Source organism: Epargyreus clarus, unplaced genomic scaffold (assembly GCF_041222505.1).
Source record: "Epargyreus clarus isolate Ecla_fem2 unplaced genomic scaffold, WU_Ecla_fem_2.2 ptg000035l, whole genome shotgun sequence".
Classification (NCBI taxonomy): Eukaryota; Metazoa; Arthropoda; class Insecta; order Lepidoptera; family Hesperiidae; genus Epargyreus; species Epargyreus clarus.
The window spans coordinates 1,542,339-1,559,244 of NW_027332240.1; the positions used below are offsets into that span (position 1 = coordinate 1,542,339).

At 34.6% G+C, this 16,906-nt stretch overlaps 2 protein-coding genes across 2 annotated transcripts in view; both read left to right on the forward strand.

Annotated features, from left to right (window-relative positions):
- Positions 1-16,906, forward strand: part of LOC140756551 (oxysterol-binding protein-related protein 3-like) — a 58,858-nt gene that overhangs the window by 24,336 nt on the left and 17,616 nt on the right. The window contains exons 7-10 of the mRNA XM_073092074.1: positions 5,763-5,846; positions 10,309-10,430; positions 12,867-13,001; positions 14,130-14,211. Of these exons, the coding sequence (XP_072948175.1) occupies positions 5,763-5,846; positions 10,309-10,430; positions 12,867-13,001; positions 14,130-14,211 (423 nt within the window). The remainder of the gene's footprint in view (positions 1-5,762; positions 5,847-10,308; positions 10,431-12,866; positions 13,002-14,129; positions 14,212-16,906) is intronic.
- Positions 478-3,839, forward strand: LOC140756686 (uncharacterized). The gene has a single exon (XM_073092244.1). The coding sequence runs from the start codon at positions 543-545 to the stop codon at positions 3,837-3,839; it is 3,297 nt and encodes a 1,098-aa protein (XP_072948345.1). The 5' UTR covers positions 478-542.

Here is a 16,906-nt window from a genome sequence, read left to right on the forward strand (position 1 = left end):
GGTTTTGTGAATTGGATTAATGACAATAGTTATATTTATACATTTATGCCCATTATCAACAATGAATCTATCCAATGTCTTGTCTACCAAAGATCAATTTGACAATTTCTTCATACATTATCAAATTTTAACCTTCAGGAGGTAAAAATTGGAGAACTTTGGCAATGTCTATGAAGAAATTGTTAAATGTTAATCTTTTGTAGGCATAGAAAAGATTGGTTATTAATAACGGCGTTAGTAAGTCGTCACTAAATATTATTCTTCCTACAAACTTACACATAGGCTTAGATTTGCGCAAATTGTATCTATTTTCGATATTTAGAATAATCATTTATATCCCTTAAGGTACAGCGAGTCCTGGCGATGAAATTTCTACCTTAAGCTCGTATGATAAGATTCAAAACATCACCTTACCCTTAACCTACATCCCTCCTACCGCGCCAATAAACCTGGCTTGCGAATTTAGATCTTCCCATGATAATAAGAACGCATTTACGTTAAACGACTGGCCGTGTACTAACACAAGTAGTAAGTTGTTACCGATGCAATTTGATGAACTCAATGACAGTTTTGATGTTAAATTGCTCGGAGATAATGATAAAGACGATAATGTTAGTCTCATACATGTAACGGAAGATTTTAATGATGAAATAGATAGTAAATCGCCTATTTTATCGCTAAATACAACGGATGCTGAAAAACAGACGCATAGCACAGATCTAGAGCTTAGTTTACGATCGCCTGGACTACAGTCGTCTATACTATGCGAATATTACATCAACACGCCAAATTATAAAGATGTGCCCAATAAGGTTAAAGAACTACAGAATGTAACAAATTCTTTCGAAGCTAATATTGTGGTTCACAATAGTGAGAGAGGAACTCTTTCGTTATGTAATAAAACAGAGCCGCTAGCAACGTACTGTTTCTCCACGTACAACGTACCACACAAAATAGACCAGTCACCAATGAGGAAAAGTAAAAAGTCTACCAATTTAGTTAAATATAGGAACATGTCGAGCGAACCGCCACTCAAAAAACCCTTTAATACGTATATGCTGTTAGGAAACTATAGTAATAAAATAACTAAAGACAGCCTGACAACCAGTAAGAATGATCAAAGTGTGGTATGTAATATTGTGTCACAAAAACATATGGAAATACAAGCTGAAGTCGCACATAATACAAAAGCTTTTAAAGAAAACGTAACAACTTCAGACCTAGATAGGATAACGGAGAAACTAATGACGTGTATATTTGAGAAAATTGAAAATTCTAGTGCAAGTAAAAATGTCAACGTTAAAACCTGCATAAACCAAGTCGTGAAGGAGTTGTACGATTCGAAAATAACACATAAAGATGCCCACCCAGTGATAGCTTTGTTCAAGTGCTTATTAGAGTATTGGTTAAAGAATACTTCATTAGAATGTGTGAGGGAAGCAGTGAGGAGAGTTAAGGCTATTGACAGACAGTCCAACCAACATTTCACGAAAGATCAAAACACTTCAAGCTTTTGTATAGGTAATGTTAATAAACATACTCAATTCCACGGAATAAGTGATATTGTAAATACAGATATTTCTAGAATACTAGTTGGTATCATGAATAAGAAAGGCACCTCAAATAGATCTCGGAGCCCTGAGATTAACGACAGCTCTGAAAAGGAACGCCGGATACAAGAACTGGAACGAATTCTCAAAAATACCGTCTATATCTGTGAGACTGCAAGAAGTAAAAGCATAGAAAAAGACATTAAAATGACCAAAACTTTAATTGATAATCTAGAGAAAATGTCACAAAAAACCGTTCACGGGAAATCTGATGATAATTCAAACGTGGATACTTCTAATTCCTCATCTGAGCTTCCGAAAATACAAGACACAATCAATCGTCTGATAAGTGAAACTTCATTGCCTCTAGACATTGCAAAAGATTTCCTAAGTGCGTACTTAGATCTGCTTCACGACAGTAAAACTTCGAATAGCAGTTCAGAATCCTCAGACAATTCTAAAATCGATTCTGGCCCTGAATGTGACGTTCAAACAGAGTCCATTCAAAAGAAAGCCTCCATAGGCATCACGACTAGAGAACACATTGACAGAGATACAGCTAAACATGATAAGCAAGAGATAGATCCAGGACAATTGTACTTAAAAAGTATTATCGATAATATAACTGCGATATTCTGTAATGGAAATAAGGAAGTGAAAGATAAAGATAAAAAACACAACACAAAAGCAGACGACACTGATTACACGACAGATGAATTGGAAAAAGTCACACATAAGAATTCAATGGTAATTGACCTTTCAAATTACAACTTAGAACACGTGTCAATGATAAGTAACCCTAATGTGAAAGAAATTACATCAATCACGATAAAATTAAAAGAGAAATTTGTCAACCCTAAAGAAACTAAATCTAGTCATTTGCAGTTAAAATTTTCTGATAACCCTAAAACATTGAATGAAAAACGTTCCGATTGGATACCGCTCTCACCTAACAATCCTAATTCGAATAAATACTTTTGTGGTAAAACCGACGAAAAATCGTCTATTGCTTACGACTTTGATATGTGTAAGGATTTTGATCTAAAACCATACTTAACTGATAGTGATGCGACGTCGAAAGACTACCGCTTAGTCAATAGCGATCATTCCTTGAATTTAGGCTTTCAAAATAATGCGTTTAGAGATCTATCAGATTCCACCAAATCGTTGAATGAGGAACATGATACGTGTTACATATTTTCCTCGCTTAAGAAATGTCCGTTTCAAAAGAAAAAGAATCAAAGCAATGATGCTATAGACAATAAGGATATACCAGCCGCTACCACAACTAACGATTTTACAGATGAAGTGTCAATGTTTGAGCGAGCGCCTAAAGTTATTGACGAGCGATTCCTTCTGTTACTATTAGAAAATTTAACATACCTGTCCAAAAATGTACCAACAATTCATAAAGATATCAACGCTTTATATTTGCGCTTAAGAAAAAAATATGACAAAATTTTGAAAAATGATCCCAATGCCAATCCCCATGGCGTAGGCCTGTTGGGCAAAATTTATAATGACGAAAACAATAAATCAATGAATGATAACGAAACCCAGTTCGAGAAATCGATATGTTGCGAATCTCAAAAGGAAATCGCTACTAATACTAGTGATGTTAGCATAAGTTGTGACAAATCATTAACGACTAATATGCTCGTTGATCAAGTTGACACAGATATACAAACCGATCAATGTAATTGTAAAAAATGCTTGGAATATAAAGGTGAGAGCCGTAACAGCTTCAAACCAATATACAACACAAGCACAACACAGACACCTACGTTTAGCAACACGTCTGAGAGAGAGCCTATCTCAATCACAGCAGAAAAGGCTATCTCGAACCAGAATTGGTACAGACGAATCTGTACCAAAGATTGCGGTGTTACAACTTTACTGAAATATGTTCTAGACGGCCACAGTAGCTCACAAAATTTCAGGATCAAACCCAGACACGTAGAAAATAAGTTAGCACTGAAATTAGATAAAGAATTGTCTACAATGAAAAGTCTTAGGAGTGATAGAGGACATTCGACTAAAATACGTCAAGATTTGCTAAAAGAAATAACATTACTATCACCATGTTTTAAAGTTTCAACCCAATCGCAAACAGAGGAGCAAAACAAACCTAATTTAGGGAAGGACTTCGATGTGTACGAACTGTACCAGAGTAAGATTTTGAAAAGATCTAGCTCTATGATAGAGCTGAACGGTGAGATTCGAGAGAAGAGTGATGATCTGAAAACGTTGTACAGATGCACTAGCGATCCCTCCTATTGCTCCGGTTAGTTCCCTTTTTATCCCAGAAAATTCTATTTGAATTGAATAACTGTAGAATATATTAGGTATTATAATAGCCAGTTTTTTAATATATGTTATTATTAGGTTTGTATCAAATGTAGTTCATATTTGTGAATCATACAACAGTAATATTATATTTAGATATATTAGAGCCTCGTTCCGAATTCCCCACTCTCCCCACCTCTAACTAGGATAAAAAGAATAACCATTTCCTTTGATCTTCCGCGTATATAGCGGCGCATTATGCTCAGAAGTCAAGCTGGTCCTCCTCTTTCAGAGTACTGATTTTTATAAATTATAGCCTAAAATCTCAATCAATAAAAGGCTTATCAAAGACATAAAATATCTTAAAATCCGACTGGTACTTCCAGAGATTAGCGTTCAGTCTCTATCTTTAGCATTATAATATTAGTATAGAGATTTATTTAGATTTTTAGGGCATCATAGATATTGTTGAAGTTAGAATTAGCCCATGTTGAGGTTACTTAGCCTATAGGTAGATGTTTTCAGGTTGGAATTCAGTGATAGTAAAATATATTTAGGTACCAGATATAGATTAACATGAAATAAATAATAGTTAATTTTTTTGTAGAAGAAGAAGAAGTAAAATCATGAAAAATTAGTTTTTGAAACAATTTTTTCAGTAAAACTCACATTGTAATCCTGTTTTTATATTGCATAGTGTTAGATAATTTCAATAGATTGCATAATCTTGTCTAAAATATATAAAATCGGAAACAAAAGAGAAATATTTCAGTAAAATCGAAGGCATATAATCCCTGTTCTATATGGAATTGGTTAAAACACGATTAAGTGGAATATTTCTTTTTACTTCCCAATTTACACTGTGAAAATTTTGATTTACCCTCAATTTCTGTGCTCTGTTTACTCGGATCGAAATGCAATTGTGATAATATTTTATAAAGTTTCTTTTTTTTTAATAAGAGTTAAACAACATTTTAAATAAATTAATGATTATATTCATATGACTCGTACATATACTATTCGAATAGTGTTCGTACAGTAAATTAATTCCATTTTCATGGTACTTTGAAACCTAATTTTATTTCCTACACAATAAGTATTTATCATTACGCATATCATATCATCACAGTTGCATTCCCCGTCTCCTCTCATTGCACACTGTCTGTTTCCCCTGATTTCCTGTTGACGAAGTAATTGAATAGACTCCTAGTGTAATAGTGTCTGGTATAACAAAACTCTATATTTAAAAAGTGGTATGTTATATCATGTAAAGTTCAATCGAAGTCAATTACGTATTTTCCAAGGTTACTCAAGGCATACAGACTGATAAATAAAATACTACGAATAACTAAACAAACTACTGTGTTATTTAAAAGCACCCCCATAGTCTAATGTGTAGATTTAATTTAGATATCGAATAACGATAATTGTCTTTTTATCGATTTCTGAATTGGAAGAAATACTGTCTTGGGCTGTATGTATTTTTTATGATCTCCAGTAACTAGTTTATTACACTATTTAATAAACATACGAGCTTCCTGTTATAATATGTAACAATCACAAACACACACTTCATTTACTTATTTATCGTAAGTAATTAGTATGAAAACAAAAAATACCGACTTCTTCAAAATAAGTAACTTCAAAGAAAAGTAAAGTAGCTTATAACACTCCAAATAATTAAGACACATCCAACAAGACATACATTCATACAAATATATTATCTCCCAAATTCGGGTACCAGACACTATTTTTACAACTAAAATAAAACGAATACCGGACACTATTTTACAACTAAATTAATGTAAAATAAAGGTAAATACCAGACACTATTTTATCGACAAAAAATACAAAATAAACCCGTCAGTACGGAGTATAAGGAGTATATCCAGTTACCCCGTCACCCCACACACACTGTCTCCGCAGGGCTGGTTAGCCCGACGGCGGTCCGCGCGCAGGCCGGCTTCGTGTCGGGCACGCCCGGCGGCCGCCTGGCCGGCTGGATCATAGGTATGGACTAAACTTAGTCTCGACTAAGACTAAAATATAAGATAACGCCTCTCGAATTAATTATTGTGTGGAAATTTTATAGATTGATTGGTAACGAGTTTTAGTCTTTTAAAGAAGTCTTTGAAAACAGCTAAATGGTGCGTTTATTTTTATTTTGTGATAACTATATAGCTATATATTATTCGAGTGTTTTTCGATTTGTATACTTTAATTGGCTGTATTATGGTCTATGAGCTGGCAGAATATATTAATATTAATATATTAAAACAAAAAATATAGACTTAACCTTGCAAAGTATTGAAGTAAATCAAGTTCTGAATACGAACTACTGCCTACGTAATATACATTGATATAGACAATGCAAATCATGCCAATAGCATGCTATGAAAAATAGACATTCGAAACAGTCGATTAGTTGTATTATGATTTTAAACTCTTAAAAAATATTTAATATCTTATAGAATGCCGCTAAACATGCTAATATAATTAAACAAACATCATGTAAGTGTTTTGCAGCATTTCGAGAGGCGTCGTCTTATTTTTTGGTCTGAGCTTTTATTTTAGTTAATAAATTAATTGGCTTAGAAACTAAATTTTGTATTTTTACTAATTTACTAAATAATTGTTAAATTTATTAATATGAATATACCGGCTCAATTTGCAATTTTATCTTTCCAAAAATTAAAAAAAAATCGTGAAAATCTATCAAGGATCGATTCCCTATGTTCTGTCATTGTGTGCTATAGCCATAGATAAGTAAAGATTACTCACTCCTAACAAGAAAATGTACCCAGTTTTAAGAATTGAAATAGTTGTGTAAAAAAGTTTTGCCACGTCTCCGTGCTAAAATGTCCCTAAAATATTTGAAATAATTATTTATTTATTATGTAAATTACGCAGTACTAGTTATTTATTGGTAAATTTTCTCTTAAAATGTTTTTATTTGTCGAGAATTCCAAAAAAAGAACTTAGTAATAAGCCGTTTGTGGCTTCATTCAATTTCAAGGCGGCGAAGTATCTTTAATAATCTATGGCTGTAGCTGATTTATCTACAACCCTTGTATAGTCCGCATGTGTGAGTTTCAACCATACTTCCTTCAGTTATAATTAACATTTATATTACATGCATACACATGATCGACATTTGCCCCTACATAAATCAATTTCGATTTTATTAGCATTAAAATAAACTTTTGGTTTTGAATATTTATTTATTTTATGGAAAATGGTGTAAGACCTTAATTATTAATTTATTGGCCACATGTATGATACGTATACATCTATATATATAAAAGCGAAAAGATACTCACGTTCGAAACGTATTAATCAAGGTTTTGCCGAAACTACTGAAGCTACAATCATGAAATTTGGAATATAGCTTCATTCTATAATGTAGATGCGCACTAAGAACGGATTTTTTGATATTCTACCATTAAGGGGGTTAAATGGGGGTTGAAAGTTAATATGAAAGTCCGTCAGTTTTAAAGCAAACTGGATGAAAATTGGTATTTAGCTTTCTGATTTAAAGTAATAAGAATCTAATCTAAGAGTTTTTTCAAAATCAACCCTAAAGGTGGTTAAATAGGGGTTGACAGATTATTTTAAATTTTGCCATTTTGAAAGCCAGCACTATGAAAGTTAGCCATTGCTTTACTGGTTAGATATAATAGAACTTTAGTTCTAACGTTTTTGGAAAATCAACCCCTATGTGGGTTAAATAAGGGTTGTAAGTTTGTATGGAATTACCCCAGTTTTGATGTAAACTCTATGAAAATCGGTATTTGGGGTTTCGATAAAAAATAATTAAATACCTATTTCACCATTTTTGGAAAATCAACCCTTAAGTTGGTAAAATAAGGGTTGACAGCTTATTTTAAAAATTTTGCCAATTTGAAAGCCAGAACTATGAAAGTTAGCCATTGCTCTACTGGTTAGATATAGTGGAACTTTAATTCTACGGTTTATGGAAAATCAACCCTTATGTGGGTTAAATAAGGGTTGTAAGTCTGTATGAAAATCCCCCAGTTTTGATCTAATCTCTATGAAAATCTGTATTTAGCTTTTTGGTAGAAAATAATTAAACACCTATTTCATTGTTTTTGGAAAATCAACCCTTAAGTTGGTAAAATAAGGGTTAACAGCTTATTTTAGAATTTGCCAATTTGAAAGCCAGCACTACGAAAGTTAGTCATTGCCTTACTGATTAGATATAGTGGAACTTTAATTCTAGCGTTTATGGGAAAATCAACCCTTATATGGGTTAAATAAGGGTTGTTAGTTTGTATGAAAGTCCCCCAGTTTTGATGTAAACTGTATGAAAATCGGTATTTGGGTTTTCGATAGAAAATAATAAAACACCTATTTCACCATTTTTGGAAAATCAACCCTTAAGTTGGTAAAATAAGGGTTGACAGCTTATTTTAAAAATTTGCGATTTGAAAGCCAGCACTATGAAAGTTAGCCATTGCCTCACTGGTAAGATATAATGGAACTTTAATTCTATCGTTTTTGGAAAATCAACCCTTATTTGGGTTAAATACGGGTACCCATACAACAAACTGCTATTCGATATTTTTCCAACTAACTTTTGAACCGTTAGAGGTAGACAGTTCAAATTTTCACAATGTGTGTACTTTAATGGCTGCTGCAATATTAAACACTAGAAATAAAAAACTGAATATTTTGGTTGTACGGAACCCTCCAGGTGCGGGTTTGACTTGCATTTGGCCAATTATTAGTAACGCGCAGACCCGCGGGCCTCAAGGGAAAGTCGCGGGCCACACAACACCCGTGAGTGTCGGATTGCCGACCGCTGGTGTTGAATATTAGCTTTCAGAAACTTGCTGATAAAGTATTTATTGATGCATATGTACATAGGAATGTTTTTGAAATTCTACTAAGGAGGTAAAAGAAGTGTTATATGTATGTATACAGGAATCTTTTTTCAGAAATTTCAGATAACGTATATTCAGACAAATACACGACAACGTGGACGGGTGCAAATTTCATATATGATGATGCATAAGTTTATACAAATTGGCCTACATTTTGGTATACCAATTAGGTACATCGCAACTACTTTGGACACACTGCGTGCCAACATTTTGGCCTGCCGTGGGGTATGGTTGTGGTTATACGTGGATTAGTGATGGTGATGTGGTAGACACATAGACCTTGGATTAAAATTTAGGGCTAGAACAGGGCTACAGTACTACAGGCACCTGTCGTACGAGACTAAAGGGGGACTTCTGGAGTTGCGGGCGGCAAGAAAGGGAGCTCTAACCGCCCAGCCAGAGACCCTGGATAGAACCACTGTATGTAAGGTCCCATATAACATGGACGGTTCCTATGGAATAGTGCAAATAGTAATTATTGTATCCTACATGAAACTTATGTTTTAAAGAAAGTTTCATTACAGTCTACTAATGAGAGTTTTAGTGTATGTTTCTGAAGAAAGCTTGACCAATTTAGGTACACAGTGACGAAAAAAAAAGCTTTCGTTAATGAAATATTAATGAACCCTTTAACAATTTTAACTAAAAAGTATAGCGGTAAAATTCTTAAAGTACAAATTTACGATTACAGTTATTTGTATGTCATATCATATATTTTAACGCGGGCGAAGCCGCGGGTTCTGCTAGTGTTATATGTATGTATGTAAAGATGGTAGCAATCTAGTTAGAAAACTCGGGGATATAATGGGCATGATGCCAAATTTTGAACTCCACTTCTATAACATGTCTACTGATTCCAAAAATCGTATTATTTCGGCAATAAATTCAGTATTAACGGAAATATTAGCATTTTTAAAAACAAATTTTGAATTAAGCGCGAAAACGCTCACGGGTGTCATGGCGTCTGCGAGTGACGTCACGCTTCAATATCCCATAGAAAAGTTCAAGCAATACGGTGACACGCCAAAAAATGACGTCATTTCGCCCCGATTAGCGTTTTAGACAAGATGGCCGACTGCAGTATTTTATACTTTTATTTTATTGAAAATATAATTAATAAGTTTTAATTAAAACTGGGCTATTTCTGAGAATGCTTTCAACGTATTGTTTTTAAGTAAATCATTTATTCTTCGATTTTTCAATACTGTCATCATGCCCATTCCTGACAAAATACTCATTCACTGTTAAAGCAACGACTATTTTTAAACGCGTACAAGAACGTCGTTCCAAAAATCAAAAATGTCTGCCAGGTCACAGGCCATTCGAAATGCTGGTAGGGTAACATAATAAGAGGCCTAAATTGAATCCACTAAAATAATATTCTATTTCTTGTTACTTTAACTCCGCACCTGTAGGTGGCCTGGAAGAGATCGCTGATTAGCGATAAGGTCGCCTATTGTATTTTTAAAATTATAAATTTTCCTTGTGTATATTTCTTTTATGGGTATAATAAAGCATATTATTATTATTATTAATAAAATAAGCGATGCCTTACAATATTCTTCCAGAATCCGGTGGTCCATTAGAGAGTGCCTCCCGTGAGCTGGGCCAGGCGCAGCTGTCGGTGCAGCAACTGCAGCGCCTGCTGGACGCCCTGGAGCTGCAGCAGCAAGCGCACCATGACACCGATGTAAGTTAAAAAAAAACACTTTCTACACTCACGGCCCCACACTAGGATTCCCTGTGTCGTGGGTGCCATGGACACACATAGACAAATACACAAACACCCAGCCCCAGAAACAGATATCTAAATTAATCATTTTGATATCTGTCTGGCCGGGGATCAAACCCGAGACCCTCTGCGCGTCAGACCGATATGGTGACGGCTTCGCCACGCGGGTCGTCTAGTTGAACTGCATGAGCATGTTTTTGTGTTATAGATGTAGTAAGCGAGAATGCAGTTTAGCTGATGGTAAGTGATATAGTCCGTGTAAAACTGCTAGTCCGCTCTGAATATAGAAATGAATCGCGTCGCCATAGCAAATTGTATGACTACACCTGCTCGCAACTACTTCAGAACGGACTAGCAGTTTGGCGCGGACTATTACTGCCGTCCATTGAAGTGTCAAATAAATCCCATATACAATGAGTATTTTTTTTATATGGGAGTAGCAGACGAGTACGCAGTCCACATGATGGTAAGTGGCTACTGCCGCCCATGAACATCTTTCATCAACCCTAGATAGGATTAGATATTCCTATCTGAGGTCGGTCACAGATGCGCCGTTACCCTTGAGGACTAAGCTGGAACGCCCCGAAAATGTCTGTCTCCCTTACCACACCCTTCAAAACGGAACACAGCAGCGCTTAACACTGCTGTTATTAGGTAGAAATAGGTGTGGCGGTGGTGCCGCCGGAGTCGAACCACAAAGGATCCTACCACCTTCAATTGTTGCAATGGTGCTAATCTACTAATTGATTATGTACCAAAGAGTGCTAAATAAATGTACGTTACTATTTTCATTCAAACATTAATTATTATTTATTCAATAAATATACTTTCAGATGTTTTCAGTAAATAAAGTCGAAGTTGACGTTCTGTAAACAAAACTCGGATATGTCAAGATTACCGGCTTATACTTGGTACAAAAATATATATTAACTTGTATACCTTGTGTCTATTAAAAATGTATTTTAATATAGAGCATTTCTATATAAATAATGTATGTAATTTTATTCATTTGAGTGCAAAGAAAATAATGTGTGCGTTTGCATTAGATGTCATTTAAATACATATTATGTTAGCGCAAAAACAGGAGGGGTTGAATTGAGTTGATGAAAATATATTTCATTACATGAGAGCCGAAGGGTATGATCCTTACTAATATTATAAATCCGAAAGTAACTGTGTCTATCTGGTTGTCTCTTCTTCACGCCCAAACCACTGAACCGATTTTAATTAAATTTTGTACAAAGATAGTCTGAGACCCGAGAAAGGACATAGGATAATTTTTATCCCGGAAATCCCACGGGAACTAGGAATGGCGATCTAAGATCGATTAATTGGAGAATCGATCTTTTGGACCAATTTACAATTACGATTATTTTAATCGATATTAGTAAGGATTGAATCGTAAACTATGCATTTGATAAAGTGATAATCTTTAGCAAAGTTAAGGTACGAATTTTCATTTTTATGTGTTTTAGTATGTTATATTAATTTCTTTTAAACGCGGGCGAAGCCGCGGGCAAAAACTAGTATAATATAATAATCAAATTACATTATTATTCTAAGTCCAATAAGATGCTAGGTACAATGTTTACTTAAAAATTGGAGGGGAGGAATAGTTTTGCTTATTTTGCAAGGGGAGGGAGGGTTAATAACTAATGTTTTGCTTGGGTTATACTTAAATGATACATTACCAATGGTTTCTAAATTATCTTTAGTTTTTTTTTTATTTGTATACAAAATCTGAATATTTAGGATCACGCACACATTTACGCCGTATCTACAATGAATGAAATGATGTCTAACAAAGTTGAACATAGGCTTAGGCAATATTGTAGTTAATTTGACAGAGTAAATTGAGATATTTTAGTAAAGTAAAGTAACCATCAATGTGTATTCGTAATATTTTAATTGAAAATAACTTGTTATTTGCGTAGTTAGAATATGGGTAAACCTTAATAAGAATATATTATACTTACTGTTAGACTAATATTACGTGAATTAGGTAGTAATAATAATTTAGTTGAAGAAGAATTTAACATTTTCTATAGTCCGCGACAAATTTCTAGTCCGCTCTGAAGTTGTTGCGCGCAGGTTTAGTTAGCATATACTCCGTAACGTAAGGGCACACTAACGCAGCTATGTGCCCGTGGACGAGAGCGGGCAGCGGAGGGTGCCGGGAGGCCGCGCTGTCTTCGTCCCGCTAATATCTGCAATTTGCTGTTGCGACGCGACTCGTTTCTATATTCGGAGCAGACTAGCAGTTTGGCGCGGAGTATAACAGTTTAAAGATACTTGTTTTATTGAATTACTCAATAATGTACTTATAATTGTAATTAGTATTCAAATTATTGTAATGATTTGAATTATTACTAAACTCTGTTTCGTATATTCAAGGTGTCCCTAGAGGGCGCTTCTCCAAACGTGAAGAAAGACCGTCGCAAATTCGGCCTGCGCAAGAAGAAGACCAACAACAAATGTGCCTCCGTAGAGCTAGCGCCGCCACACATCGACCCGTCCGCTTCACATATGGTAAGTGTTTGTGATTGAGGTAGCACAATACTCAAATATCCTCTATTATTAAAAAAAAATATCGCCATTTGTCCAAATGGAGATTCGGTAAGAAACGTATTGGTTAACAAACGTGTAACTGTTTGGAAAATTAACTTTCGAAAATAATCCAATGAGGGTTTTATTCTTTCAGATGTTAGGTTTTTTTTTGTTTTTATATTTATATTTAATACTTAAAACAAATTACTTCATGCGGTATACAGTTGTCGGCAGTGGCGCGTCGATACGGGTACGCAGAAATCTATGTTCGACGTTAAATTTATATTATAAATAATAATAATATAAATAGTAATAGAGTTAGGGGAATTAGGGGAGTTTGAAGGTGGTAGAACCCTTTGTGGTTCGACTCCGGCGGCACCAACGCCACTCCTATTTCTACCTAATAACAGCAGTGTTATGCGCTGCTGTGTTCCGGTTTGAAGGGTGTGGTAAGGGAGACAGACTTTTCCGAGGCGTTCCAGCTTAGTCCTCAGGGGTAGCGGCGCATCTGTGGCCGATCCCAGGCAGGAATATCTTATCCTATCTGGGGTTGATTACAGATGTCCATGGGCGGCAGCAGCCACTTACCATCAGATGGAATGCATGCTCGTCTGCTACTCCTATATTATAAAAAAAATGTTGTTACCCTTAGGGCTAAGATAAAATGCCTCGGATAAGTATGTCTCCATAACCACACTTTCCAAGCCAGAACACAGCTTAACACTGTTGTTGTTAGACAGAAATATTAGATTTCAGCATTATAACAGCAATGTTAAGCGCTGCTGTACTTCGGTTTAAAAGGTGTGGTAAGGGAGACATATTTATTCGAGGCATTCTTTAAAAAGCCTCAGGGATAGTAACGCATCTGTGGCCGACCTCAGGTAGAAATCTAATCTTATCTGGGATTAATTACAGATATCCATGAGTGACTATTAGCCACTAAGTAATATTGTCCCTTGGCTTGTCAAAATATTTTAGAAAATGTGTTTACTAATAACATGTAAAAATGGACAATATGGGCTTTTGGTTACGAATTTCTAATAATTGTGTGACCATAGCACCCACAACGGTAAAATATCTTACTGAAATAGTATTTATTTATTTTTACAGGCTCTTTCAGCGCTAACAGCGCCCCCGTCCCCGGGCGGCGGGGCCTCCTCGATACCCAACTCGGCAGCCTCCCTCCCTATCGGTAAGTCTCGCTTTCTCTCTCACTCCCATCTCCTTCTCTCTCTGTGTAGAACGTTTGGGTGTTAGTTTGTTTGTGTACATAATAATATATTATATTATATTAGATTTGTGTTTGAATGTGTGCACGGTGGAAATACTTTTGATTTTAAATAATGTCTTGAAAATACTATTTCTTGACTGTTTTAGTTTCGTCGAATTAATACAATAAAACTAATAAATAACCTAATTCATTGGGTTAATGTTTCAAGTTAAATATTGTATAATAATCACATTATATAAAACATTATAAGAATAAAAACAAAAATACATAAGTATTTTTCTGTGTACACTTGATGTTTTGAATAGTTCAAATAAATTAGGTTTTTTTGAAAATAAATGTATGCACCGATAGATTGAAACTTCACGAAATTAAAAACAATACAATAGTGGCCTGTGTTTAACGTAGAATGTTTTGATACGATCTTTAGAAAAAACAAATTTTACATAGACTAAAAAATGCAACGAATGTCCTAGATTTTGTATCTGTGCAATTTTATTTCGATTTTGTTTGTAATAATGATATTATTTTGAATAATCGTAATCATGTCTCCTCAAGGATTCTACGAGATCGGTAAGTTTCGGCATGAACTTGTCCGCCATTTTGTCGCGCACCGACAACAAAATGGCGCCCCTATTGCACGTAACGCTAACCTGCCGCATCGGCTAAACAGTTGAGTTCTTGAAATGTAGCCTAATACAGTATTGTTTGCTAAATCATTAATTAATAATAAAAAAACGTAATAATTTTATTATGTAACGGGTACTCGTAGTAGGCCTTTTTGACATAAAAACTTCTAATCACTCGTAAGTATAGTCGTCACAATTTAATAGGCCCATTTTGACACATGCCATCTAGCGGCACTAAGCATGTGCCATACAAATCGATAACCAAAGAAACCGATTTTTACGACAAATCGATTACGGCTTTACATCGTATTGTATAAATTACTTAATATTTTGTAAACAGAATATTTATTTAATATTTTCTAAATCATCTAATTATTTAATAAAAAGGAGAAAAGAAAATAAATTCTAGTGTAATTTAAAATTTTAATCATATTTAGAAGAATAAATAAAGCATCGCTCGTAAACTGTATTTTTTTTTCGTCTTATCATTCACTAAGAAACAAAGACTTGATTATTTTATTGTTGTTATGATGAAAAAAGGATAAATAATTAGTTATTGGTAATTCTAAGTTTCGATTATTTGAAAGTTAATCGATTATGGTTTCTTTCAAATGCTTTGAAGCCGCAAGCTCTAGCCGTCACGTGGTTGTAAGCTACCTACTAAAAAGTTAGTTTAAGACATTAATGATATTAGGATGGCATGTGTCAAAATGGGCCTATTAAATTGTGACGGCTATAGAATGATTGCTAGTCTAACTTTTTTGTGTCACAAAATACCGACATATTTATATCGCTAATAACTACGAGACTAATAGATTTAGTCGTACAGTATATTTTAATTAAAGATAAGGAACGTTGTTGAATATCGTGAAATTATACCTAAAAAGAATTGACAGATTTGGGCGAAATGCGAGTCGAAGTCTCATACGGAGAGTTCCGTACCATCAAATATTCATTGTTTCTTAGTATTTGTTATCTTAGCAGTCATAAATGTATTGTGAACATTTGAACTGTCTACCTATTAAGTTTCAATAGATAAAGGGAAAACACCGAAAAATAGCGGTCTCTTGTATGGCAACCAATAAAGGTCAATAAAGCCAATAAAGGTCCAAGATATAGTCCGTCCTGTGACAGACGGACAGACAGCAGAGGCTTAGTAATAGTGTTCCGTGTTTACCCGTTGTGTACGGAACCCTAAAAACCGCCTGTTGCGAGAATCCGTTACATAATAAAATATTTAAAATTTCGCGACGAACTTTAAAATCACAACACTTCATTATTATAAATGAATTTTGCATGAAAGTAATGACACATACAATTGTCATTAAAAAATTAAAGATAAACATTATCTAATGAAGTATTTTCTCGTTTTGTCTTACAGCGTTTCTTTCGACATTTCTGGCCTCTACTTTAGTTCGTAAGACAGTTTTTTTATTTCTTTTATTTCAGTCACCCCCCACCCTCCTCTCATTGAATACGCGATTACACCGTTTGTTGTTAAAAAAATGTGTTTACTACCCGTTTTTTGCCTCAGAACATATTTTTTGAAAAAAACAAAGAAACTGATAAATATCCTAATTTAGTCGTCAGTTGTAGATTGTGATTGTGTTTTTCAAAGTAAGAATTGCGACCCCCTAGCCTGTTACAATGCTCAAGTGCGAATTAATAAAAAGTCTATGTTCAAAAGATATTTTTACTTAATAATTGTCATTAGGAGTAAAAATCATGTAGCAAATTAATCTATGTAAAATATACCTGTTTTAGGTAGTTAGTTATGTATTTAGCACATTTTTTTTATTATAAAGAAAAAAAAGTTTGAACGGATTTGATATCTGTAACATATACATATGTTAGAATCGACAGTGAATAAGAGGCCGGCAAATTCTGAAGGTAGTAAGTAGAACCCTTTGCGGTTCGACTCCGGCGGCACCACCGCCATACCTATTTCTACCTAATAACAGCAGTGTGAGGCGCTGCTGTGTTCCGGTTTGAAGGGTGTGGTAAGGGAGACAGACTTTTCCGAGGCGTTC

Coding starts and splice junctions, on each gene's coding strand:
- LOC140756686 (XM_073092244.1), top strand. CDS start 543: ATGCAATTTGATGAACTCAATGACAGTTTTGATGTTAAATTGCTCGGA.